This window comes from Cyrtonyx montezumae, unplaced genomic scaffold (genome assembly GCF_038088225.1).
Source record: "Cyrtonyx montezumae isolate F1298 unplaced genomic scaffold, pur_monq_1.0 scaffold_63, whole genome shotgun sequence".
Taxonomy (NCBI): Eukaryota; Metazoa; Chordata; class Aves; order Galliformes; family Odontophoridae; genus Cyrtonyx; species Cyrtonyx montezumae.
The window spans coordinates 48,818-72,395 of NW_027072071.1; the positions used below are offsets into that span (position 1 = coordinate 48,818).

The 23,578-nt window shown below is 64.2% G+C and overlaps 4 protein-coding genes across 4 annotated transcripts; 2 read left to right on the top strand and 2 right to left on the bottom strand.

The window, feature by feature from the left end:
• Positions 1-3,347: 3,347 nt before the first annotated feature.
• On the bottom strand, positions 3,348-11,312 carry GDF11 (growth differentiation factor 11). The gene is given in 4 exon segments (XM_065750115.1): positions 3,348-3,760; positions 6,617-6,990; positions 10,960-11,251; positions 11,253-11,312. Coding segments are annotated over 4 exon segments (1,107 nt in total). The 3' UTR covers positions 3,348-3,379.
• A 2,702-nt stretch (positions 11,313-14,014) lies between these two features.
• INPP1 (inositol polyphosphate-1-phosphatase) lies at positions 14,015-15,572 on the top strand. The gene is given in 7 exon segments (XM_065750114.1): positions 14,015-14,254; positions 14,363-14,423; positions 14,505-14,705; positions 14,794-14,968; positions 15,072-15,132; positions 15,134-15,427; positions 15,429-15,572. Coding segments are annotated over 7 exon segments (1,140 nt in total). The 5' UTR covers positions 14,015-14,050.
• Positions 15,573-15,862: 290 nt separating this feature from the next.
• On the top strand, positions 15,863-18,834 carry CD63 (CD63 molecule). The gene is made up of 8 exons (XM_065750117.1): positions 15,863-15,970; positions 16,173-16,246; positions 17,605-17,793; positions 17,881-17,955; positions 18,067-18,162; positions 18,254-18,397; positions 18,499-18,582; positions 18,670-18,834. Exons 2-8 carry the CDS (start codon positions 16,181-16,183, stop codon positions 18,733-18,735), a joined length of 720 nt encoding a protein of 239 aa, XP_065606189.1. The 5' UTR covers positions 15,863-15,970; positions 16,173-16,180; the 3' UTR covers positions 18,736-18,834.
• A 394-nt stretch (positions 18,835-19,228) lies between these two features.
• On the bottom strand, positions 19,229-22,763 carry RDH5 (retinol dehydrogenase 5). The gene is given in 5 exon segments (XM_065750116.1): positions 19,229-19,573; positions 19,986-20,149; positions 20,226-20,484; positions 22,452-22,721; positions 22,724-22,763. Coding segments are annotated over 5 exon segments (957 nt in total). The 3' UTR covers positions 19,229-19,349.
• Between the last annotated feature and the right edge of the window lie 815 nt (positions 22,764-23,578).

Here is a 23,578-nt window from a genome sequence, read left to right on the forward strand (position 1 = left end):
AATTTTATTTTTAATTTATTTTTTTCTTTTTTTTTCTTTTTTTTTTCCTTTTTTTTTTCCTTTTTTTTTCTTTTTCGATGTTCAAGTGCTGTGTTTGGTCCATTGGATTAAAAACAAAAACAAAAACAAAACGAACGAAAAACAACACCCCCTCCCCCCCCAACCCCCCACCGAACCTCAAACCGATGTCCTTTGGGGTCACACAACGCCGACCCCCCCCCAAACTCCCCCTCCCTTTCCCATCTCCCCTCCCCCCCTCCCCACGGTCCCCCCACCCCCAGTGTAAAAATAACAGAATGAAACGACGAACAAACAGAGCCTCGGACGGAGCACGGGGACACACAGTGTCAGCCACAGCGCTGTCCCCTTCTGGGGGGGGTTGGGGGGGTTTGGGGTCCCGGTCCCCACGCGCTGCCCACGGGACGGGCACGGCCGCCCCTCAGTGTCACTGTGCCTCGTGACAGTGCCACGCGGTGCGGTGCCCATCGCACTGCGCTCCCCACGTGGGTCTGGGGTCTTGGGGGCTTTATTTGTTGGATTATTTTGGTTGGATGGATGATGGATGGATGGATGGATGGATGGATGGATGGATGGATGGATGGATGGATGATGGATGGATGGATGGATGGATGATGGATGATGGATGATGGATGGATGGATGGATGATGGATGATGGATGATGGATGGATGGATGGATGATGGATGGATGGATGATGGATGATGGATGATGGATGGATGGATGGATGATGGATGGATGGATGATGGATGATGGATGGATGATGGATGGATGGATGGATGATGGATGGATGGATGGATGATGGATGATGGATGGATGGATGATGGATGGATGGATGATGGATGGATGATGGATGGATGATGGATGGATGATGGATGGATGGATGGATGATGGATGGATGGATGGATGATGGATGATGGATGGATGGATGATGGATGATGGATGATGGATGGATGGATGGATGGATGGATGGATGGATGGATGATAGATGGATGATGGATGGATGGATGATGGATGGATGGATGATGGATGATGGATGATGGATGGATGATGGATGATGGATGGATGATGGATGATGGATGGATGATGGATGGATGGATGGATGGATGGATGGATGGATGGATGGATGGATGATAGATGGATGATGGATGGATGGATGATGGATGGATGGATGATGGATGATGGATGATGGATGGATGGATGGATGGATGGATGGATGGATGGATGATGGATGATGGATGATGGATGGATGGATGGATGGATGGATGGATGGATGGATGGATGGATGATGGATGATGGATGGATGGATGGATGGATGGATGGATGGATGGATGGATGGATGGATGATGGATGGATGGATGATGGATGGATGGATGATGGATGGATGGATGGATGATGGATGATGGATGGATGATGGATGGATGATGGATGGATGGATGGATGGATGGATGGATGATGGATGATGGATGATGGATGGATGGATGGATGGATGGATGATGGATGGATGGATGATGGATGGATGGATGGATAATGGATGATGGACAGATGGATGGACAGACGAATGGATGGACAGATGGATGGATGGATGGATGGATGGATGGATGGATGGATGGATGGATGGCAGCATCCAGAGCAGTTCTGCATAGACATCTGCCACAATGGGGAACGACACAATGGGCACCACCACAGTGGGGACATCACAGCGCTCCTGAGAGTGACACCTCCGGGATGAGCCCCACGCAGTTCCCCCCTCACCCCCCCACGCGGGACACTGCCCTCCCACCGGCTCCGGAGGCGGCAGCAGCCCCCGAAAGGCACTGAAGAGCAGGAGAAGGGCTGCGAGACCGCTTCCCGACCCCCCCCACCTCGTGCTGCTGGGCCCTAAGTGCTGGGGAGTGGGGGGGGGGGAGGTGCTCCGGGGGGGGGATCTTGTCCTGTTGAGCTCTTGGGGAGTGGGGGAGAAGTGCTACACATCCCGTGCCCCCCCCCCTCGGTCCTCGCTGTCCCTAAGTGCTGCAGATAAGTGCTAGGGACGGGGTCTTCCACGTGCACCCCCCCTTCCTCCAAGTCCGGGTGATGGGGGGGGGGGGGTGTGCTGTTCAGGGACATGGGGTTGTCTGGAGGTTCTGGGGGGGGGTCTGGGGAGTGCATGGGGCACAAGATTGGGGGGGGGGAGTGGGGGCCGTGTGGGGCCGGCGGCCGCCTGGCGCCGGGGGTGGTTGCATCACAGCGGAGCAGATGAACTCTGGAGAATGCCGGATCCCGTTCTCACGCAAAAAATAATCCAAACATCGGGGGTAGAAAGGGAGGGGGGGGGACGGGGGGGGGAGGCGGATGTGCCGCATAAGCAGAATTTCTCCCCCCAACGGAGCCTCCGTCCCACTCTGACCGCCGCCGCCTCCGGATAACCCCACGCTGGGGGCTGACCCCCAGGGACAGAGCTGCTCTTCGGGGGGGGGGGAGGATGGACACGGGACCGGGGGAGGGGGCACGCGCCGGCCGGGAGGGTCCGTAATAAATAAATAAATAAAAGGAGGGAGACGTGTTCCTCCGGGCCGGACCTGCCACCTGCACCCATGGGATCCCGGGAGGAAGAAGGGGGGGGGGGGGGGGCACAAAAAAGTGTGCGTGTGTGGGAGGGGTTTGGGGGGGGGTGGTCCGGGAGGGGTCCCGGGATGAGACCCCACAGTCTTTCTTTGCTTCGGGGTGGGCACCGTTGGCGTTGAGCATCACGATGCCAACCACTTCCATCCGCTCTCCGCCTTTCCCCAGGGGTGGGGGGGGGGGGGGTTGTTGGGTTTTTTTTTTTGGGGGGGGGGTGTTGTTCCGGTGCAGTTGAAGGTTGGGCTCCGTTTCCGTGTCGGTGTCGGTACCGCTGCGGTGCTGCTCCGGTGCCGGTGACCGCCGCTCCCTCCTCCTCCGTCCGTCCGCTTTATTGCACAACGCACAATGTCAAAGCGTGGGGGGTGGGGGTTTTGGGGTGGGGGTTTTGGGGTGGGGGTTTTGGGGTGGGGGGGGTGTGTTTGTGGGGGGGGGGGTTGTTTCGTTGCAAGGATTTTGTTTTCGTTTTTGTTTTGCGATTCTCTCTCTCCTTCCCCCAACATTCAAAGCCCGTTCTTTATACACCACGATTACGATTATTATTATTTTTGGGAGGGGGGGGGGAGGGGTGGCGGGGGGGGGGGAGGGGGGAGGGGATGGGATGGGGTTTTTTTTTTTTTTTTTTTTTTCCTTTCGAAATCGTGAAGGGAAAAAAAAAAAAAAAAAGCATAAAAAAATAATAATAATTAAAAATAAAAAAAATCAAATGGAGACATTGGAAGCAAAAGAAGAGGAGGAGTCCGGCGGCGCGGCACCGCAGCCCTACGAGCAGCCGCAGCGGTCCACCACCATGCCCGGGATTTTGCCGTAGATGATCTGCTGCTTGTCGTTGAAGTAGAGCATGTTGATGGGGGACATCTTGGTGGGCGTGCAGCACGGCCCGGCCGAGCCGCGGGGGTTGGCCTGCTGCACCAGGTGGGTGTGGGGGTACTTCTGCATGAACATGTACTCGCACTGCCCCGAGCAGTAGTTGGCTTTGTACCTCTTGGGGGCGATGATCCAGTCCCACCCGAAGGCCTCGAAGTCGACGGTGAGCGGGTAGCGGCAGCAGCGCGACTCGGTCGAGTGCTCGTCGCAGTCCAGGCCCAGGTTCCTCCGCGAGCGTTTGTTGTTCTCCAGCACACGCAGCTCCATGAAGGGGTGCTGGGGATGGGGGGGAGAGCAGCGTCAGCGCCGCGCCCGTGGGCCCCCGCGGCCACCCGAGGTCCCCCATGGCACCTCGTGGCATCCCTGCGGTTCTCCATGGCACCCTATGGTCCTGCATGACTCCCTATAGCACCCCATGGCACTCTATGGCACCCTATGGCACCCCATAGCACTCCATGGCCCCCCTGTGGTCCTCCATGTCTCCCTATGGCACCCCATGGCACTCTATGGCTCTCTATGGCACCCCATGGCACCCTATGGTCCTGCATGACTCCCTATAGCACCCCATGGCATCCCTGCGGTCCTCCATGTCTCCCTATGGCACCCCATGGCACTCTATGGCACCCTATGGCACCCCATGGCACCCTATGGTCCTGCATGACTCCCTGTAGCACCCCATGGCATCCCTGTGCTCCTCCATGTCTCCCTATAGCACCCCATGTCATCCCTGCGGTCCTCCATGTCTCCCTATGGCACCCCATGTCACTCTATGGCTCTCTATGGCACCCCATGGCATCCCTGCAGTTCTCCATGGCACCCTATGGTCCTGCATGACTCCCTATAGCACCCCATGGCATCCCTGCGGTCCTCCATGTCTCCCTATGGCACCCTATGGCACCCCATGGCACCCTATGGTCCTGCATGACTCCCTGTAGCACCCCATGGCACTCTATGGCACCCTATGGCACCCCATGGCACTCTATGGCTCCTTATGGCACCCCATAGCACTCCATGGCCCCCCTGTGGTCCTCTGTGTCTCCCTATGGCACCCCATGGCATTATATGGCTCCCTATGGCACTCTATGGCTGCCTATGGCACCCCATGGCACCCTATGGTCCTGCATGACTCCCTATAGCACCCCATGGCATCCCTGTGGTCCTCCATGGCTCCCTATGGCACCCCATGGCACTCTATGGCACCCTATGGCACCCCATAGCATCCCTGCAGTTCTCCATGGCACCCTATGGTCCTGCATGACTCCCTGTAGCACCCCATAGCACTCTGTGGCACCCCTGTGCTCCTCCATGACTCCCGATGGCTCCTTATAGCACCCCATAGCACTCCATGGCCCCCCTGTCGTCCTCTGTGTCTCCCCATGGCACCCCATGGCACTCTATGGCACCCTATGGCACCCCATAGCATCCCATGGCACCCCTGTGGTCCTCCATGGCTCCCTGTGCACCCCATGACTCCCTATGGCTCCTTATGGCTCCCTATGGCACCCCATAGCACCCCATGGCACCCCTGTGGTCCTCCATGTCTCCCTGTGGCACCCCACGGCACCCTATGGCTCCTTATGGCACCCTATGGCCCCCTATGGCTGCCTATGGCACCCCATGGCATCCTATGGTCCTGCATGACTCCCTGTAGCACCCCATAGCACTTCATGGCACCTCTGTGGTCCTCTATGGCACCCTATGGCACCCCTGTGCTCCTCCATGTCTCCCTATGGCACCCCATGGCACCCCATAGCACCCCACGGCACCCCTGTGCTCCTCCATGTCTCCCTGTGGCACCCCATGGCCCCCTATGTCTCCCTATGGCACCCCATGGCATCCCTGTGCCCCCCACCCGTTGTCCCATGGACCCCACTGCTCCTGTTGCCTGGACCCCACTGAGCCCCACGGGGCTGTCCTTGTCCCCCTGCAGCTGTCGCTGTCCCCATGGAGCCCCAGTCAGCCTCAGCCCCACAGAGGTGTCCCCGTCCCCATGGAGCCACGGCCGACCCCACCCCCACTCCCGGAGTGGTGTGAGCAGCCCCACAGAGCCCTCATATGGCCGCAGTAATGGGGCAACCTCTGCCGGGGAGCTGTCATCCGTGGGGCCAGAACCATCCCTACGGATCCAGAACCATCCCCACAGACCCAGAACCATCCCAATGTGGATCCAGAACCATCCCTACGGATCCAGAACCATCCTTACGGATCCAGAACCATCCCCACGGAGCCAGAACCACCCCCATGGAGTCGGGACCACGCCCATGGATCCAGAACCATCCCTACGGATTCAGAACCATCCCAATGTGGATCCAGAACCATCCCTACGGATCCAGAACCATCCCAATGTGGATCCAGAACCATCCCTACAGATCCAGAACCAGGTCCATGGATCTAGAACCATTCCCATGGATGCAGAACCGTCCTCACAGACCCAGAACCATCCCTATAGATCCAGAACCAATTCTATGCATCCAGAACCGTCCCCACAGATCCACAGAACCATCCCCACAGATTCAGAGCCATCTCCATGGATCCAGAACCATCTTTCTATAGATCCAGAACCATCCCTGTGGATCCAAAACCAATCCTATGGATCCAGGACCATCTCTCTATGGGGATCCAGAACCACCCCCATGGATCCAGAACCAATCCTATGGACCCGGGACCATCCCCATGGATCAAGGATCAATCCTATGGATCCAGAACCACTTCCATGGATCCAGAACCATCTCTCTATAGATCCAGAAACAATCCTATGGATCCAGGACCATACCCATGGATCCAGAACCAATCTTATGGATCCAGAACCATTTCTCTATGGATCCAAAACCAATCCTATGGATCCAAAACCAATCCTATGGATCCAGAACCAACCCTATGGATCCAGAACCATCTCTCTATGGATCCAGAACCAATCCTACAGATTCAGAACCATCCCCACGGACCCCAAACCCAATCCTACAGATTCAGAACCAGCCCTACATCATCTCCACGGAGCTCTCACCGAACCCACGGCGCTGTCCCCATCCCCACCCCCTTCGAGCTGCCCTCCCCACCCACCCTCACCCCCTCATTGCCCCACAGCCCTCCACCCCCCCCGTGCCTCCCCCTGCCCCCCAGCCCAGCACCCACCAGCCCCTCGGCGCCGGGTCCCAGCGAGGTGACGGCCAGGTCGTTGCCGTTGGGGTCGAAGGCGTTGATCTCGATGCCCCAGTTGTTCTGCGGCTGCTTGAACCAGTTCTGCAAGACGTGCTTGAAGTCGATGCTCTGCCAGTGCCCGATGCGGGAGTTGAGGTCGATTTTGAGCGAGCGGATGCGGATGTGGCGGCTCCCCTCCTCCGTCACCGGTTTGAGGCGGAGGATCTGCAGGTAGACGGTGGAGGTGTGCTGCACCGGGCGCAGGTAAACCCACAGCTGCGCCTTCACCACTTTGGTGAACATGATCTTGGGGCTGAAGTTGAAGAAGCAGCAGTGGGGGTTGCCCTCGATCTGCACCACGGGGTCGGCTGCGGAAGGAAGGATGAATCAGGGGCTGCACCCCACCGGGAACCCCATCCCCCCCCCCCCCCCCTCCTCCTGTGCCCCCCGTCTCCCCCACACCGCTCCTCCTCAGTCGTTAGGAGGTGAAGGTCGGGGCAGAGGCCGCCCCAGGGGTCATCGCCCCTCCGTCCACAATAAGGTCCGGGTGCTGCCCCTTGACCCCGTGTCACCGCGGATTCATGATCCCCCGCGGGGCCGCGGGGATGGGGGTGTGGGGCCGGGAGGGAGGGGGGGGGGCAGCGGGCCCGGGGCACCTGCAGAGCCAATGTTTGGGATGGAGCAGCCCCCTCCCTCCTGCTGCCGCATCCAGGGACCCGCAGCATCCCTTGGGTGGAGACCCACAGCGTTCCCAACCAGAGCCCCGGAGCGTTTCCCATACCCAGAGCATCCCTGCAGCATCTTCAACCGGGGGCAACCCCGGGGGGGGGGCAGACCCGCAGCGACCCTGACCACGCACATCCCCTTCCTGGGCACCCTCAGCAGCCCCCAGCCCCACTGCGTGCCCCCTCCCGCAGACAGCATCCAGCAGAGAGCTGGGAAGGGTGTGCAGCACCGAGCTCTCCCCCCCCCCCCCCCAACCCCGACACAGTGCAGCCACCCTGAGGACCCCCCACCCAAAGGTACCCCCGCCCAAAGGGACCCCCACGATCCTCCGCACCCCAAGGATGCGGCCGCCCTCCCCCAACCCCACAGCAGCACCTGGTCCCCGTGCAGCCCTCCCTGCGCTCACACACACATCTGTGTCAAATTGAGCCGGGAATGTCCCGTCCCCCCCCACCCCCCCCCAACACCCCCCATCCCCGCGAGCCCCCCACCCCCCCCCTCCCCCTTGCCACGCACCGGTCAGGTTTAATAGCACCCAGCTGCAGCATGGGGCCATTTGCTGCACACGGGGCCCTCCCCGAACACATCGGGGTCACGACACCGACCGCAGCCCCGGGAATGCCATCCATCCATCCACCATGTGGCCCTACACGCTCACCCCCCACCCCCCCGCCCCCCCTCAACTTTCCCCCCCCCCCCCCACTCTCTCCCCGCCGCACCACACATAAACCAAAGTGACAGGGGCTGGAGGGGGCCGCCCAGACCCCTCCCAGCAATTTGCTGTGCACAAGCCCCCTATTAAACCCGTGCTCCACTGGGACCGACCCCGAGCGTGTGCTCAGCCCCCCCCCCACCCCCAACACCCCCCCCCTTTCCCGTGCCCTTCCCCTGCCACGTCGTCCCCATGCCACGCCGTCCCTGTCCCCACGCCCCAAAAAGGGCTCCGTGTCCCCCGGTGCCGCCCCGCTGGGTTTATGGGGTTGCCGCAGCGGGGACGGTGGGCACCGAGGTCGTGGGTGTGGGGTCTCCAGGTGAGACCCCCACTGCCGGACCCCACGGAGCCCACGTGGGGAGCGGGGCCGGCTCTGCCACGCGGCGCTGCTCCTCCTGGCACGGGGCTCGGCAGTGCCAGGATGCTCGGCCCGTCGCTGTGGCAACGGGGGATAAAGGTTACCGGGACATCGGTCACAGCTGAGTATGTGCCAGGAGGGGGGCGGCCCCGAGCTCTCCCCCCCCCACCTCCACCCCCCCCCCAACTCCGCTTTGTTCCCATAGCGGAGGCACCCGGTCGGATTCGGGGGTCCCCAGTTTGTCCCGTTAACCCTTGGCTTGCCGCAGGACACCCCGCGTGCCTCCACGTCCCACGCTCCCCACTGACCTTGAGCGCAGCCGTGCCAAGGACCCCCCCCCCCCCCCACGCCCTCTGCTCTCCACCGAGCCCCCTCCCTGTGCCCCCCCCCCTGCTCACCCCCCCGCGCCCCTCATTAAACCACCTCCACCCCAAAGGTCGCTGGGGTCAGGGGTAGCCCATAAATGGTTTTAGGACCCAATTAACCTTCCCGGGTTAAAAAAAAAAAAAATTGGGGGGGGGGGGGAATGAGGAGGCTTTGGATTAAACCCGGGGGGGGGGCAGCGAGGGGAACCCGAGAGCTTTATGGCTCTGCCGCCTATAAAGCCCTTTTCCCTCCTTCTGTTCAGGAACCATAAAAACCCACACAATTGCCATGGGGAGGAAAAAAAATCATAATAATAACGGAGCAGCACTGAGAGCCCAAGGAGTGGGGGGGGGGGGGGAAGGAAAGGGGGGGGGGGCAGCGGCCAGGACACAGCAGCCCCTGCGGCGCATCCGGCTGTGGGATGGGGACCCCTCTGTATGGCAATGACCAGGGGGGCCCAGGGCTTTAGGATTTATTTTGGGGGCCCTCGAGGTGGGAATAGGGAGGAGGGGGGGGGGGGTTGAGCGTTGGGGGGGGGAGCAGCGAGCGTGAACGCGGCGCGGGGAGGAAAACCCCAGCGTGTCGTCAATTTTATGGGTAATAAAATTTCAAAGCCGCCCGAAGTCTATTAATGCCCGGGAAGGAAATTCGTCGGGGAGGGGGAGGGAGGGAGGGGGAGCGCCTCACACTTCCAGCCCTTCCGCTCGGCCTTCACACCCCACCCCCTGGGTGAGGGGGGGGGGGGTGGGTCGTGGGGGGGAAGGGTCTGGGGGTCCCAGGTGGCATCGGCCGCGTGGGAGCAGGTGGAGTGGGGATGGGACCCCCCCCGTCCCCTCAGTGCGTCCCATTCCGCTGCACCCATGGGCGGACACACGGACGCGGGGACATATGGAGCAATGTCACGGCGAAGCAGAGCCCCCCCCCCCCCCCGCACCCCGTCCTGTCCCCAGGGCACCGTGGGGACCCCATAGTGGCATCAGCACGCCCCGCTGTCACCCCCGCTGCCGTGCGCTGCCGTGGGAAGGATGCTGCTGGCACCCACTGCCCTGCGGGACCTGAGGGCCAGGATGTCACCAGGTGACCGCGGGGACAGCGGGCACAGGGGGTGTCCCCAGGGGAGGGACCACAGGGTCCTGCTCTCAGCACCCCGAGGACATCTCTGCACCAGCACTGGTCCGGTACGAAGCGCTGCTGCCCAGTGCCACGGCCCAGTACCAAGTGTTGGGTCCCAGTGCCAGACCCCACAGCCCAGCACCTGTCCCAGTACCCAGAGCTGATGGCAGTGCCGGGTCCCAGGACGTGCTGCCAGCACCCAGTGCCACATCACAGCCGTGCCACCGCTGGGTCCCAGCACCCAGCGCCCGCTCCCGGAGCCCTGTGACAGCTCCCAGGAGCTATTGCTGAGTCCCAGTTCTGGTTCCCAGCACCCCAGTGCGGGGTCCTGGGACCCAGTGCTGCATCTCATGTCACACTGGGGTCACAGTTTGGTCCCAGCACCCAGGGCCGGGTCCCAGCGCCCTACAGCTGTTCCCAGTCCAGAACCCTGTGCCGGGTCACAGAATCCAGGGTCCCGTCCCAGTACCCACAGCTCTGCACCGGTGCTGGTGGCCAAGGCAGAGCCCCAGTGCCCCGTGGCTGCTCCCAGTCCCTGGTCCTGGTGCCCTAAACCAGCTGCTGGCCGCACTGTCCCGTCCCTATGTCTTCACGTCCCCATAAACCCGTGTCCCCATATCCCTATGTCCCTGGGTCCCGACGTTTCCAGGTCCCCATGTCCCTGTGATGTCCCCAGATCCCCATGTCCCCTATCCCCAGGTCCCACACAGTGCAGAGCAGCGCGTCCCCCCCCGGGGCTTAGTGCAGAGCTGCCGGTCCCAGCCCCGGTCCCGGTCCCGGTGTCGGTCCGGGGGCCGTGGGGTCGATGCCCGAAGCTGAGTATGGGGCTGCCCCGCGAGGCACCGTGCGCGGCCGCGGGGGATCGGGGGTGCGGGGACCGGAGGGAAACGCGGAGGAACGGGAGTTTGGGGAGCAGCGGGGGGGAACCGGGGGAGGGCGGGGGGAAACGGGGGGAGCCCCGAGAAGGGAAAGTTGCGACCGCGGCCACCGGACCCGGGGACCGGGAGGGGCTCGGGGGAGGGAGGAGGCGAACTTTGCGTCCGGAACAAAGGCGGCACTGACTTTCCTGGGCCATGCTGATGACGGTCTCGGTGGTGGCGTGGTACTCGTCCTCCTCCAGGTACTCGTCGTGCTGCAGCGAGTCCCCCTGGAAGTCGTGCAGGTCGAGGATCTGCTGCAGCGGCGGAGCTTTGGGCAGCAGCTGCTTCACCACCTCGCGGGTGATGTTGGGCGCTTCCTTCAGCCGCAGCTTGCTGAGGATCTGCGACTTGATGCTCTCCAGCCGCAGCTCTTTGCTGTGCCTCCGCCACACGCACACGGGGCACGCGGGCTCCGAAGCGGCGGGGAGGGGGGGGCTGAGCGCCCGCCGGGCCCCCCGCCACCAAAGCCAACAGCCACAGCAGCACCGGGGCCATCCCGGGGGCCTTCCCCCGCCGGCCCCCACCCCGGCGGTGCGCGGGGAACGGAGCGGGGAGCGGCGGTGGAGGCTGCGGGGCGCGGAGCGGGGCGGGCGGAGAGGGGCCGGGGATGGGGGGGGGGGGGGGAAAAAGCGTCGGCGGCGGCCCCGGGGTTTTATATCCCAAGTGAAGTGTGTCGTCAGCGGCCTTGATTGGCTGCGGGCGCACAAAAGAGGTTCTGGCAGGGGCTTGGCACCAGCGAGCCGCCGCCGCCGGCCCCCGCGCACCGGGCACGGCCCCGCACACCGCCCGCACCGCGCACGGTGCCGCCCCGCCCGGCCCGACCCCGCCCGGCCCCGCCGTACCCACGTGCGGGAGTTGGGAGCACCCCCGGGGCAGCCCCGCCCGCGCTGTGTCCTCAGCCGCCCCCTCGTCCGCCCCCCCCCCCCCCCCACGACCCCCGGTCCCACTCCCACTCCCGGTCCCTCTCCCGCCGCGTCCCACCTCGAGAGGGCACCGCCGGTGCGAGGCAGCGGTTCCCGGTCGGTTTCTCCCCACCCGGTGGCAGTGGGACCCCCTCGGAATAGGGGGGGGAGGGGAGGGGGGATGCTGGGGGGCGCGACCCACGGCCGGTGCCGCCCCCATCAGAACCATGGAGAGGGAACGGGGAGGGAGACCCGATGTCCCCGCGTTGTCCCCGCTCTGCACCGCACCGGGGATCGGTCCCGGCCCCCGGGAGCCGTCCCCACGCGGCGCGGGTGGACCCCAGCAGAGGGCGCGGCGGAGCCGATCCGGAGCGGCCGCGTTCACATCGGCGCCGGTAACACCGGAGCGGCTCTCAGAGCTGAGCGGAGAGCGCCATCGCGCGGCCCCGGGGGGGAACCGCTTTCCGCCGGGGGCGACCCGGGGAATTCCGTTCTTACCGCACCGGGAGACGACCCCGGGGGTTTCCCCGACGTGGTGATGTCACGCGTGACGTCACCGTCCGGTAGGAGCGGAAGAGAAGCGGGAGGTAAAGTACCGGAGGGGTTGGCGGGGGGTTGGGGGATGGAGGGGGGGGGGAGCGGGAGGTAGAAGATCCTTCTGCGCGGCCTGGAGCGGTGCGGGGACAAAGGGGTTAAGGTTCCACCGTGACGTGGCCCCGTGGCCCCGCCCCGCAACGCGGCGCCGCCGAGCGGAGGCCTCCCCCCCCTCCACGAGTGGTTGTGAGCGGCACCGGGCCCGGTAACGGCGGTGGGACGGACCCCACGGGGCGGGGGGCGGGGAGGGGGTGGGCGTGGTGACCCCAATAAGGGCAAATCCGGGGGGAGTGGGGGAGGGGCGGGGCGGGTGGAGGTGACGGAGGGGTCCGTGGGGGTCGGGGGTGTCCCGGGGTGCGGTGTCCCCCCAGCCGGGATCTCTGGGTTCGCTGTGTGGGACGGGGGGGGGGAGGGGCTGCTCTCAGCCCACGGCCACGGGGGCAGCGTGGATCTGGTGGGAGGGGAAAGCCCCCGGCCACGTCCCCAGCCACGTCCATGGCCACGTCCCCATTCTTGTCCCGTTCACGTTCCTGTCCACGTCTCCAGCCCTATACCCACACGTGTCCTCATCCCACGGCCTCGTTCACATCCTTGTCCCCTTCCCTGTTAACTAAAGCTACATCCCCACTCGTGTTCCTCTCCCCATCCACGTCCCTGTCCCTTCCTGCATCCCTTTTCTCATCTCGATCCTTGTCCACATTCCCTTTTATAGGCACATCCCCACCCGTGTCCTCGTCCCACTCCGCATCCTTGTCCCCATCCATGGCCACATCCCTGTCCCCACATCTGGGCCATCCCCACTCCCACATCTGGGCTGTATCTATCCCCATATATAGGTCATCCCTCTTCTCACATTTGAGCCATCCCTGTCCCCATATCTGAACTGTCCCTGTCCCCATGTTTGGGCCATCCCTGTCCCCACATCTGGGCCATTCCCGTCCCCACATCTGGGCCATCCTCATCCCCACATCTGGATCATTTCTATCCCCACATCTGGGCCATTCCCGTCCCCACATCTGGGCCATCCCCATCCCCACATCTGGATTCATCTCTATCCCCACATCTGGGCCATCCCCGTCCCCACATCTGGGCCATCCCTGTCCCCACATCTGGGCCATTCCCGTCCCCACATCTGGGCCATCCTCATCCCCACATCTGGATCATTTCTATCCCCACATCTGGGCCATTCCCGTCCCCACATCTGGGCCATCCCCATCCCCACATCTGGATCATCTCTATCCCCACATCTGGGCCATCCCCGTCCCCACATCTGGGCCATCCCCGTCCCCCACATCTGGATCATTTCTATCCCCACATCTGGGCCATCCCCGTCCCCACATCTGGATCATCTCTATCCCCACATCTGGGCCATCCCCATCCCCAGATCTGGGCCATCCCCGTCCCCACATCTGGGCCACCCCTGTCCCCACATCTGGATCATCTCTATCCCCACATCTGGGCCATCCCCGTCCCCACATCTGGGCCATCCCCGTCCCCACATCTGGGCCACCCCTGTCCCCACATCTGGATCATCTCTATCCCCACATCTGGGCCACCCCTGTCCCCACATCTGGGCCATCCCCGTCCCCACATCTGGGCCATCCCTGCTGCTTGGGTTAATTTCTCGTCCCCCCCCCCCACGCCCACCCCCTCCCTCCGCGGGGCCAGGCTTCCTCACGTCCCCGCAGCGAAGGGCCGGGCACGCGTGGGGCCGCACTGAGCGCCGTGTCCCCAGCCATGGCCGCGCTGCTGAAGGCCGTGGTGAGCGCGTCGGAGAAGGCGGCCGACATCGCCCGGCTGTGCCGGGACGCGGAGCCGCTCTTCCGGCTCTTGGTGGCCGAGAAAACCGGAGCGGATCGGAACCGGCGCTTCTCCCACGACTTCAAGACCTTGGCGGACGTCCTCATCCAGGAGGTCATCCGGCACGACCTGGGTGCCCAGGTGGGGGCTGGCTTCTGGGGGATGTGGGGGGAGGGGGGGATCCCCACGCGTCGGGGTCGCCGTGCTAAGAGGTGTCCCCGAATTTGGGGGGCACTGCCGACCCCGCAGTTCCCTGAGCTGCGCGGACACATCGGCGGCGAGGAGTCCAACGAGTTCACCAACGCCCACGGTGAGTGAGGGAGGGGGGAGGCGGGCACGGAGCCCCTCCCCCCTGTCCTCAGCCTCGCGGTGACACCGCGGTGCCGGTCAGGGGACACGGTGGCGGTCCGGGTGTGCGACACGGTGGGTGTTACCGCGGAGCTGCTGGGCTCCGTGCTGCACCCCGACGTGGAGGCGGCCGAGCTGCTGGCGGCCGCTGCGCACCGGGACGTGACACTCGGGGACGCAGCGCTGGACGGCGTCGGTGTCAGCATCCCCCCCGGGGATGTGGCCGTCTGGATCGACCCCATCGGTGAGGAGGGGGCTGGGGGGGGATGTGGGGGGGGTAAGCGAGGTGGGCCGGGACCCCGTGCTCTGCGGTGACGGCGGTGTCCACGCAGATTCCACCAACGAGTACATCGTGGGGAGGGAGGACGGTGGAGCCGAGGACGGTATCGCGCCGTCGGGGCTGTGCTCGGCGCTGGTGCTTATCGGTGTCTACGAGCGCAGCAGCGGCCGCCCCGTGCTGGGCGTTATCAACGAGCCCTTCCACCGCCGCCACCCCCACACACGCAGGTAACGTGGGGCGGGAAGGGGGGGGGGGTCACGATCACGTCTTGCCGTGCCCACGGCGGGGACATCATCTAGGGTCCCCCTAACGGTGCCCCCCACCCCGCAGGTGGCAGGGCCGCTACCACTGGGGCATCGCCTACCAGGACGTCCACCTCTCCTCTGTGAGCCCCCCCCCCGCCGCCGCTCCCCCCTCCCCGCGTGGTGCTGAGCCGGGCGGAGGCTCCGGGGGTGCGGGATGCTCTGGTCCAAATCTGCGGTGGTCGGCTCCGTTTCGCCGCCGGCGCCGGTTACAAGATGCTGTGTGTCATCCTGGGACACGCGGACGCCTACGTCCTCTCCGGGGGGAGCACCTTCGCGTGGGACTCGTGTGCCCCCCACGCCATCCTGCGCGCTCTAGGGGGGGGGGTGGTGGCCCTGGGGGATGCTCTGAAGGCACGGAGGGCGGGGGACGCGGGGACGCCCCCTTCCACAGCTGACCTACAACCGCCCGGCTGAGGGGGCGGTGGGGGCAGAGCGCTGGGCAAACCGGGGGGGGCTGGTGGCATACGTGCACCCCCAGCAACTGGAAGCGGTGCTGGAGGCGCTGGCGGCTGCGCCGGGGCTGTGAGGTGAGGGGGGGGGGGTGTGGGGCGGCCGGGGACCGAGAGGGGCACGGGGAGGTGTCAGCACCGCGTCCCTGGGGCGGAGGGGGCAGCGAGGACCCGGCTGTGGGGCGGTGGGTGCGGGCTGAGTGTCCCCCGTGTCCCCCGTAGCATTAAAGGTCCCATGTCGCCTCCAGATCTGTCCCATCCGAGGGGCGCCGATGGGGCGGGGGGGGGAGGGGCGGCACCGGGGCGGGACGGGGCGGGACGGGGCGGGACCGGGCGGGACCGGGGTTTCCTGTTGACTGCCGCCGGGGCTCCGTCGCGTGACCGTGGAGCAGACGGAGGAGCGGCGGCGCCGGTGAGTGCCCGGGGCGGGGGAGCGGCACTGGGAACGGGATCGGAACCGGAGCGCGTGGTCCAGGTACCGGGAGGGGTCCTGTTGGGGGGGGGGGGGGTTGGGGTCCCGGCAATGGGAGCGGAGCGGAGCGGACGGGGAGAACGGGAGGGGATCGCGGTGTTGGGAGGAGGGGGGTGGTTGTGGGTGGGGGGTCGCGGTGCGGGGGGGGCTGCGGTCGGCACCGGGCAGCGGTCCGGTGCCGTAGCGGTGTCGGCGTTCCCCGCAGGATTCGCTATGGCGGTGGAGGGCGGAATGAAGTGCGTGAAGTTTTTGGTGTTCATCTTTAACTTTATCTTCTGGGTGAGTGCGGGGCCGGGGGGCGTCGGGGGGGTAAACTGCGCTTTCACCCGACGGGATCCCCCCCCTCTTCTCCTCGGGACCCCCCCACGTCCGTCCCTGAACGCCCCCCACCCCAATGGAGGTTCCGCGGTCCGGGATGGGGGGGGAACGGAGGGTGCAGGGCGGGGCCGTCAGTCAGTTCCGGGGTTAACAGGGCCGAGGGGGGGGACCACGCGTGGGGTTCGTGGGGGGAGGTGTGGGGGAGCAGAGCACGGTTATAGGGAAGTCGGGGTGAGGAAAGAGGCAACGGCTGTGCTAGGGCGGGGGGAGCACCTTCCCGTCGTGTCCTGTGTCCGTCCGTCTGTCCCCTCCCCCCGCAGCCGGGGGTGGGGGGGGGGGGGGCGGTCGGGCTGAGCTGCCCTGACCCGGTCCCACCCGGGCTGAGTCACCTTTGGGGCGGGGGGGGGGGGGGGGCTGGGCGCACCACCAGCTCTGGGGGTGGGGGGAGCTTGTTGGAGGAGCGGGGTGGTCCGGTGCCACTTCCTTCCCCCCCCCACAACCACTCGTGCTGTTTGTGCAGTGGGCACTGTGCCACGCTGTTTGCCCACACCCAGCGAGCAAACACAAAGGTGGGGGGGGCTTACCCCTCCCTCCCCTCCACACGCACGCACTGAGACCTCCATCGTGGCTGGAAATGGGGGTCCCACAGCTCCAGCTTGTCCCCCCCCGGTCATATCGACCCCCACAGTGTGGAGCCCCCACCATCCCTGGGATGGGATCCCATTTTGGGGTCAATTCCTTCACTGGCAGAGTGATAACCCTCAGTGCCACTGGATGCTCCTGGGGGGATGGGGGGGGGTCATGAGGTGTGTGCCCCCACGCCAGCTGTGGGGCAGAACTGAGATCTCCCACCACGGAGCCATCCCCCTGGATGGGATCCCACCTTGGGGCCACCGCCATCCTCAGCGAATGGATGACTCGTCAGCGGCTCTGGGGGATCTGTGCCCCCCCCCCCCCTAAAAGATGTGAACCCCTCCCCTCCAGCTGTGCCCTTCCCCCAGGTGTGCCGTGTGCCTTCCCCCCCACATAACCACCCCACCCGTAGGACATCAGTCCCCTTTTGGGGTGCAGTTCACCCACACCAAAGGAATGGGTTGGTCCTGGACCCTATCAGTGGCTCTGGGGGAACCCCAAGATGTGTGCCCCCCCCCCCCCAGCTCTGGGGCAGCGCTGGCAACCCCCCACCCATCCCTCCCAGTACAGGGGTCCCAGCTTGGGGCACACTCAGTCGGGCTTGGGACCTCATCAGCAGCTCTGGGGTCTCGTGCCCCCCCACCCCGAGGTGTGTCCCCCCCCTTCCAGCCGTGTCCTGTCCCCAGGTGTGCGGCGTGGCCCTGGTGGCCATCAGCATCTACGCACAGCTCACCCTCAATCAGGCGCTGGTGGTGGGCAGCAGCTCGGCCGCCAGCAGCCCCGTGGTCATCATGGTGGTGGGCATCATCATCTTCTTCATTTCCTTCTTCGGCTGCTGCGGGGCCTGGAAGGAGAGCTACTGTATGGTCACCACGGTGAGTTGGGGGGTGGGGGTGGGGGATGAGGTTGGGGGGGGCGGGGGGGGGGGTGGTTGTGAGCTCAGCATCCCTCTGTGCCCGCAGTTTGCCGTTCTGCTCAGCATCATCTTCCTGGTGGAGATCGCCGCTGCCATCGCTGGTTACGTCTTCAAGGATAAGGTGGGAGGGGGCGCGTGGTGTGGGGGTGCTGTGCCCTCTCTGTGGCTGTGTTCTGACCGCCCCCCCCCCCCCCCCCTTCCACCTTTGGGTATGTGTATGTTCCCCCCCCAGGTCCGCTCGATGCTGGAGGAGGGGCTGTGGGACACCATGCGCAAATACGGTGAGGATGCACCGCTGACAGAGGCGGTGGACAAACTCCAGGAGGACGTAAGCAGCGCTGGGCTGGGGACTGTAGCTTCCTCCCCCCCCCCCCCCCCAGCCCCCCCCCCATGGCTTCAGGAACGCCCTCTCTTTGCAGTTCCGCTGCTGCGGTGCCACCAACTACACGGACTGGGCCACCATCGAGCGGTTCCGGGCCAACGACACCGTGCCGCACTCCTGCTGCCGTGTCAACACCACTAACTGCAACGTGCACCCCACTGCTGCCACCATCTACGAAGAGGTGGGACATCCACCCCCCCCCCCCCATACACCCTAAGGACCCCTGCTATCAGCCCGTGGTGCTGAGCCCCCCCCCCCTACCACCCCCCTCTTCCCCACCAGGGCTGCCTGAAGGGCATCGAAGCGTGGATGAAGAAGAACATCCTCATCGTGGCCGCTGTTGCGTTGGGCATTGCCTTCTTTGAGGTATGGAGTAAAGCTGGATCCCCTCTGTGTGCAAAAATGGGGGTGGGGGGCGGCCAGGAGTGATTCCCACACCTTCTTCTTCCTCAGATCCTGGGCATCATCTTCACCTGCTGCCTGATGAAGGGCATCCGCAGCGGCTACGAGGTCATGTAGCCCCCCCCCCCAGGGGGTACTGTGTCAAGCCCACCCACACCCGGCCCTTTACTGCTCCCACCCAGGGGGCTCCAGGTTAAATTGAGGGGAGGGGGGGCTGTTCATCCTGTAACAGAGCCCCCCAGGGTGCCAACTGTCACTGCCGCTGGAGCCCCCCCCACACCGTGTGCCAAAAGGGGCTGGGGGAGTGGGAAATAAAAGAAAAAGCTTAATTAGAGGTTTGTGTGTGTGTAGGGGGGGGGGGGACTATGGGCTATTAACTGTGGGGGTGCTGGTGAGCCCACGGGGTGCTGCTCTCCCCCTGCAGAGCAGTGGCAGTGGGGGCTCCTTGCTCGGGGGGGGGGGGGGGGGCACTGGAAGGGGCTGCGTCACAGATTGCAGGGTGACAGCGTCCCTGTGGGTCTGGGGGACTCCCACAGCTTCCGGATCTGTCCCCATCCCAGCAGGACTGCGCGTCACAGCGATGCCACCGTCCCCAAGCCCTGACGGATGTCCCAGCACAAGGGACATTTATTTGCAGCACTGGGCGACCCCAACTGCGCGCATGGAAGGGTGGGAAGGGTCGGGGTGGGTGGAGGAGGGGGGAAGTCCCTATAGCTGCTTTGGGGCCGTGCTTAGCGGACGCGGTGGGCTGGCTTGGGCAGGACGGTGGCCAGCACGAAGTCCACGATGCAGGCGGGCAGGTACGAGGCCGGCAGCCACAGCAGCTTGGCGTCCCAGCCCGCGCTGTAGCGGGTGCGGGGATGGCAGGCGCCCAGCGCGTGCTCCATGCAGCGCGTCACCTTGCCCAGGTCCGCGTCGCAGATGATGTTCATGATGAGCCGCTGCACCTTCAGGTCTGGGGGGGAGGGGGTCAGAGCATGGGGGGGTGGGGGGGGGGAGCGAGGAGGGGGGGTGGCCAACCCCCAGTGGGGCTGAGGAGTGGGATGGCCTAACTCCAGTAGGGGCTATGGAGGGGGGTGGCCAGTCCCCAGTGGGAGTCGAGGAGGGGGGGTGGCCAACCCCCCCAGTGGGGGCCAAGGAGGGGGGGTGGCCAACTCCCAGTGGGGCTATGGAAGGGGGTGGCCTACCCCCAGTAGGGGCTGAGGAGGGAGGGGGCCTACCCTTAGCAGGGGCTATGGAGAAGGGTGGCCAACCCCCCAGTGGGGCTGAGGAGGGGGGTGGCCAACCCCCCAGTGGGGGCCGAGGAAGGGCGTGGCCAACCCACCGAGGAGGTGGAGGGGGTCCCGCCGTCCCCTCCCAGCACTCACACTTATGGAAGAACTCCTCGCCGTAGCTGAGCCGTGTCTCGGGTGCCAGGCGCTCCCAGAGCTGCCGCAGCGACGCTTCGATGCTCTCCAGGTTGGTCACGGCCGTCTTGAAGAAGCCGGGCTCCACGATGCTCACCTTCACCCCGAAGTGGTACATGTCGCGCCTGCGGGTGCGTGGCCATCGGGATAGGGTTGAGGGGGGGAGGGGGGGGATGCGGGGCTGGGGACACGGGGACCCACCTGAGGCTGTCGGAGAACGCCTCGATGCAGTACTTGGAGACGCAGTATCCGCCGCCGTTGGCTGAGAGGCGGCCGAGCACGCTGGAGGTGTTGACCACGCGGCCCCGTGCCCGCTTCAGGAGGGGCAGCAGCTGCAGCGTCACCTCAATGGCCCCAAAAGTGTTGACGGCCATCACCTGCCGGTAGTCCTCGATCCGCATCCACTCCGTGGGGCCGATGGGGTTGGCCACCCCGGCGTTATTCACCAGCCCGAAAAGCCCTGCGATGGGAGCGGTGGTTGTGCTTTCCTCTTCGTTCCTGCCCCGTAAAACGCCCTAAGGGGACCCCCCCGGCCTTACCCTAAGGGGGACCCCCCGGCCTTACCCTAAGGGGGCTCCTGAGAGCTCTGCAGGCACTCCCACCTTCTGCCATGTAGCAGTCCTGCAGGGGCTCCCTCCTGCCCTACGGCAGCCTCGCAGCGACCCTCTCACCCTACAGCAGCTCTCCGGGGACCCTAATGGGCTGGAGATGCTGCACAGCACCTGCTGACCCTTCATCTTTCTCCAGAAAGGGGGGGGGGGGGGGTACCCCTCCACCCACCCTACCCCCCACCTCACACCGCAGCTATCCTGCTGCACTCCCTCCCCCATAAGATCTCTCCATAAACCCCCTTTCCTCCCCCATCCCCCCCCACCCCTCTAGCCCCTAAGCCCAACCGTAAACCTAAAACAAAGCATCAGATTACAACCCTAAATCTATCCCCAAAGCCATTCCTAACACTAACCCTGATCCTAATCCAAACACAAACCCTATTCCTCAACCAAACCCAAGGCCTACCCCTTCTCTCACCCTGGCATTCAAGCTAAACCTAACCCTAAATCTAATCCTAACTCTAACCCTTACACCTGCCCTAGCCCTAACCCGTTTCCTATACCTAACCTCAACCCTGATCCTAACCTAACCCTAACACCAATCCCAGGCCTATCCCTAACACTAACCCTTAACCTAATTTGAATCCTAATCCTATTCCTAACCTTAACCCTAACCCAAGGCCTAACCCTACTGTGACCCCTACGCACAAACTAACCCCACCCCTCACTCTAGACACAAATCGAATCCTAGATCTAAACCTAACCCTACACCTAACCCTAACACAGTCAACCTACTTCCGTCCCTAAATCCAATCATAAATCCAAAAATAACTTTATCCCTAATCATAAATCATAGAATCATAGGGGTTGGAAGAGATTGAGTCTCTTCCTCAAAGGATTGAGTCCAACCCCCCTTGCCAAAGCAGTTCCCTACACCAGGATCCAATCCAAACCCTGAAACGTTCCCAAAAGCCACCCCTATCCCTAACCCTTTTCCCCTACCCCTCTTCCCCTGCCCCCCTTCCCCTGCCCCTCTTCCCCTATCCCTAACCCTTTTCTCCATCCCTTTTCCCCCATCCCTTTTCCCCTACCCCTTTTCCCCTGCCCCCCTTCCCCTGCCCCCCTTCCCCTGCCCCCCTTCCCCTAACCCTTTTCCCCCATCCCTTTTCCCCTACCCCCCTTCCCCTGACCCTCTTCCCCTATCCCTAACCCTTTCCCCCCCACCCTTTTTCCCCTAACCATAGCCCTCTTCCCCTATCCCTGCCCCTTTTCCCCCATCCCTTTTCCCCTACCCCTCTTCCCCTGCCCCCCTTCCCCAACCCAATAACCCTTTTCCTCTACCCCTCTTCCCCTACCCCTCTTCCCCTATTCCTAACCCTTTTCCCCTGCCCTCCTTCCCCTGCCCCCCCTTCCCCTATCCCTAACCCTTTTCCCCTATCCCTTTTCCCCCACCCCTCTTCCCCTACCCCTCTTCCCCTACCCATAGCCCCTTTTCCCCCAACCCTACCCCTTTTCCCCATCCCTACCCCCTCTTCCCCTACCCCTCTTCCCCTATCCCTAACCCTTTTCCCCTGCCCCCCTTCCCCTATCCCCAACCCTTTTCCCCACGCCTTTTCCCCTACCCCTCTTCCCCTACCCATAGCCCTTTTCCCCTACCCCTCTTCCCCAACCCATAACCCTCTTCCCCTGCCCCTCTTCCTCAACCCATAACCCTTTTCCCCTACCCCTCTTCCCCTGCCCCTTCCCCAACCCATAACCCTTTTCCCCTACCCCTCTTCCCCTACCCATAGCCCTTTTCCCCCAACCCTACCCCTTTCCCCCATCCCTACCCCTCTTCCCCTCCCCCCACGCCCTTCCCGACACTCATCCCTCTCACCTTTCTCTCCCACCTCCTCCCGCACCCACTCTGCCGCACGCCGGATGCTGTCGGAGCGGGTGACGTCCAGCAGCGTGGTGCGGAGGTGCCCGGCACAGCCTCGCTGCAGCCCGTCTGCTCCCTGCGGGGTCAGGCAGGCGGCCAGCACTCGGAAGCCGCGCCGTGCCAGCCGCCGTGCCAGCAGGTTACCGAAGCCGCTGTCGCAGCCGGTGATGAAGACGTGTTTGTCCTTGACGGAGGGGAGGGTCCGGCGGTCCCGTACCATCCAGCCAGGGCCCAGGCCAGCGCCGCCAGCAGCAGATACAACCACATGGCGGAGGGGGGGGGACTGGAGGGGATGGGTTTATTTCTTTTTTGGGGGGGGGGGGAGCCTGAGCTGTGCCCCCCACCCCTAGCTGTGCCAAGGCCTGTGTCTTGTCCCAGGCTCCTGGAGCACCCTGCCATGGGGTCAGGCTCTCACTGTTTACTTTTTTGGGTTTTTTTAGGAGGTGTAACCCTGCCTCAATGTGGGTCTCAGACCCTGCCCCATAACCTGGTGCTGCCCCACCCCCCCGGTCTGTCTGCCCCGCCTTTCCCTACCTCCTCCCCCCCCCCACCCCCTCCAAGTGGGCGTGGTGTGCAGGGGATTAGCTGAGCGCAGAACGTCAGCATTGGGCTCTGCTGCTGTGGGGGGGTCCCAGCTGCTTCTCCCCCCCCCACCCCCCACTCCAGCTGTCCCCATTCAGCTCAGCCGTGCCCTATGATCCCACATACCCCCTACTCCCAACCTGTGCAAGGAGGGGACTGTCACTGCACTGCCCCAGACTGTCCCCAGCTGACTTGCCCCCACATCCCCCCCCCATACAGAAGCCCTAGGGGTTATACCCCCCCACCCTCCCCAGCCCCGTAAGTGGGCTCTGAAAACCCACCACACCCCTTCCACGAGGCTGGGGTGTTAGGTCCACGTTGAGCAAAGGGCAGCAGCTCCAAACACCCCCCCCTCCCAGTGCCCTATGGGGACAATGGGGTCACGCAGTGCCCATCCCAGTGTGGGCACGCAGGGGGTGAGCTGCCCCATAGGTGTGGGGTGGGACTGACCCTACGCCTCCCACCTACCTTTGGGGGCAGCAGGCTCCGGGCACAGCGAC